At 39.6% G+C, this 3,463-nt stretch overlaps 1 protein-coding gene across 1 annotated transcript; it reads right to left on the reverse strand.

The window, feature by feature from the left end:
* Positions 1 to 856: 856 nt before the first annotated feature.
* LOC146623881 (uncharacterized) lies at positions 857 to 3,105 on the reverse strand. The gene is made up of 2 exons (XM_085363404.1): positions 3,022 to 3,105; positions 857 to 1,623 (listed from the first exon to the last, which is right to left on the reverse strand). The coding sequence occupies exon 2, from the start codon at positions 1,613 to 1,615 to the stop codon at positions 857 to 859; it is 759 nt and encodes a 252-aa protein (XP_085219530.1). The 5' UTR covers positions 1,616 to 1,623; positions 3,022 to 3,105.
* Positions 3,106 to 3,463: the final 358 nt, after the last annotated feature.

Raw genomic sequence — 3,463 nt, forward strand, 5'->3', positions numbered from 1 at the left:
GCACTACCCAGCTCAGCAGAGAACAAACTATTCAGAACTGCTAAAGAAAGGTGCACATTCATCATGACGTCACCTGCAAGTGGATAAACAAAGTTCTGCACATGACAGCGGAAACAACCCCGTATTGGTTTTTTGGAAAAGTTTTCTGCGTGTGTGTGTGTGTGTGTGTCTGTGCTTCTATGTATGTCTTTTGTCAGCTCTGGCTGAGGTGAAAGAGAGCATTCTTTTAGAGTTGAGTGGCACTGCCTGGAGGACGCACATTCTCTGCTTGCTAATCAAGCAGACCGCTTACACACACACACACACGAATGCCAGCTCGTTACACAGCTGAAGGGCCAGTGATGACTCTGAATGATGGATCTCTGTTGTGCTGGTTGCGTGATTGTCAAATTAGAGTAAGAGAGGAAAAACACAAACACACAAGGTGAGCTGGGGGGAAAGAAACAAAAAGCTTATTCTAATGTTAAAATATTTTAATTTTCACACACAAGAATTGGAAGCAACATCACTCTATTGTTTTCCCAGTAATAAAATGGTTGACAAGCTTAGAATACACACAGCTGGTTGATTATCAAATTGAAATCTGTCTGGAGAAAAAAATTACAGTTAAAGGATTTAAAGCCAAAGTGAAATAAGGGCAGCTATACACAAAACTCCACATCACATCCTTTGGCAAAGAAAACAAAATGTTCATATATTAAGCTTCTTATATAAGAAGAGTGATGTAGGCTGTATAAGAACACAAATAGGGGGAATTATTTCATGAGCTACTCATAGTACGAAACACACAGTGTAAGATCCATAAAACCCGAGTATTTAGAAGTGGTGGGAATCTTAGGAATGAGATAGGAATCTTCTATTTCTTTTCTGCATCACCTTCCTCTTTGCCCTCAGAGGAGGCTGCTTCCACAGCTTGGCTGAGCTGGGCTTCGGTGGCCGCCTGTGGGTTGGGGGAGGGTGAATCTTCAGCTGCAGTTACAGGTGTAGCTGAAGCCTCCTCGCTGTTGGCTGCATCTCCCACCGCCTTCTCCTCTGGTGTTTTCTCATCCTCCTTTACCTTCTCACTGTCTTCCTTGATGGTGCCGTTATTTGTCTCCCCTTGTGCTGGAGTTACCTCAGCCATTAACATGGTGGTCTCTTTGGCTGCTCTCTCAGAGTCAGGCTTGCTTTTGGCCTTATTCTCAGTCCCCATCCAGTACTCGTTGTTGCTGACAGGTTCGCCATCGGTTCTCAGACGTCTCTTCAACTTGCACACCTTGCACAGCAGTATCAGTGTCAATATCATAAAAAGAACGCAGTTTAATAACAGTACGCCAGACAGTATGTACAGATCACGGCATTCAGCTTTGAATTTTTGAAAAACACTATGGGTGGTTGTTGGTGTCTTCACAGTGGTGGTGGTGGTGGTGGTGGTGGTGATGCTGGTAGTGGAGGCAGAGCTGATGGCAGGCTGAGATACACTTTCAGCCTTGCTTCTGGAACCAGGGGAGGTTGCTGTTGATAAACGATACGTGGATTGATTGCCATTAGATCCAAGGGTGGGTTGAGTCATTCTGTTAGCATCACTTTGCCCTGGGATAAACAGCAATACACCCAGGATGAGCAGGCCGTTCATGTTTGTATCTGTGAAGACATGGCAAAGCAACATGGTTTAAAATCCATCTATTGCAGTAATGTCAGAACAGGAACAGGAAAGAGACTAGTACAATTACAAGGGACATGTGCTGTCCTTTGCATTTTCTAATATTCTATACATAGACTCCAGAACATTTTAGATGTAATTATTACAGTTTTTATTCCTCTAATACATCCTAGTGTATATGACAGCTCCTGTTTTAAAAACTAATCACAGAGCATTGTTGTTTCTCAAGCTGTTCAGGACCATATAGAATAATTTGTCCCATCTTCATCAGCTTTATTGGCTTTATGGCTCTTTATGTAAATGTTGATGCTAACTATTTCAGAGTACTTCTCCTTTAGCTGTCAGCTGCGGTATCATAGTTTCTGTAATTTCTCAGTGTGTTTGATTTCCAAAAATACCCCCCCCCCCCCCCCCCAAAAAAAACCCCCAAACAAACAAAGAACAAAAAAATAAATTAAAGGTACAAAAGCACACTAATAATAACGATTATTACTAATAATTACCTCTTGTTTTTTTTGCATTTAATAGAAGTCAGTGACAGTGTCATTGTGAGTCTACTGGAGATTTCTTTTTTAATTCCAAAGTGTGGGTCCCAATCAGTTGCATAGAATATTAGTGAGCTGTATTAAAATGGAAGGGATCGTTGTCGTATACTTTTGTCAGGCGCCCTGACCATCCCAGCCTTACCCCAACACCTATAATGAGTTCTGTAGTGATCTATGTAAATACAGCTTTCATAAATCAACTACAAATTCATAGTTTTGAACTTCATTAAACTCAAACTTCATCACTTCATCCTTACATCTGTGGAGTTGGACAATTTTTTTAAAAAGTGTGCATAATCCTGTTTAATATACACAATCGTATTTATACTGGTGGTACGCACCATTAACACTGGCTAACACTTCAAGATGAAAACTAACACTTTAGATTTGATTTAATCAAATACGACATCCCATTCTGTTTTGTTATAAAAACTAAAGCTGAAAAAATCACTTTTTTGAAAACTGTTCATTAGGTAATGAGTACATTTTTTAACTATAGGGTTGGATACTCTTAGGTACTCAAAAAGAGTATGTGAATTTGTGAATCTTTGGAAAATTATTAATTACATGTTTACATATTTAAAAAAAAATAATTTTTAAACATGTATTTTTTTCTGTATTTCAGTGTCAATTTATATTTGCGAAAACACAATTTTCCTTTTATGCTCCCAACATTAAACGGCTATCAAACCCTCAAACAGTCCATATATGTGTCCAAGGTCCACGTAGGTGGGAAGCTTGCTGCCATGCAACCTACCAAGAGCTTCTTCTAACTGAGATCTGCACTCGATTTATAATCAAGCTGCGCATTTAAAGATAAAGTTTGCGACTTACATTGATGATGATCTTGATATAGTTCCAAGAAGACTACAGCTCTGTGTGAATACTATAATCACGTATTCAGTATGCTGCAGGTGAAGAGATGTGAATGATGTGGAAAGCTGCTGGGAGATTTGACAGTAATCTAAATCAACGGCACACTCGTCTTTCTGACTCATTCTTACTTCTCCATTTAGGCTATATTAAGAAAAGGAAGTGGTTTTGGTGCTCTGTTCTGTGTTGCTGTTGATCACGCAGACATCTGTTGGGTGGCATACTATAAAAAGAGGGAGGCGTAAATAATCAGTAAAACCCATTGTTGTCCTACCTAGGACTGCATAATCATCAATACAATTTGCAAAGCAGCGACACCAGTCGAGCTGCAAACTGTGCTATTTTTTTACACAATTATTTTGAGCAATTCTATTGTTCTTAAAGGCCTTTCACAGAAACTGAC

Source organism: Diplotaxodon limnothrissa, linkage group LG10 (genome assembly GCF_057381915.1).
Source record: "Diplotaxodon limnothrissa isolate DT_005_m linkage group LG10, D_limnothrissa_male_GT1.1, whole genome shotgun sequence".
NCBI lineage: Eukaryota > Metazoa > Chordata > Actinopteri > Cichliformes > Cichlidae > Diplotaxodon > Diplotaxodon limnothrissa.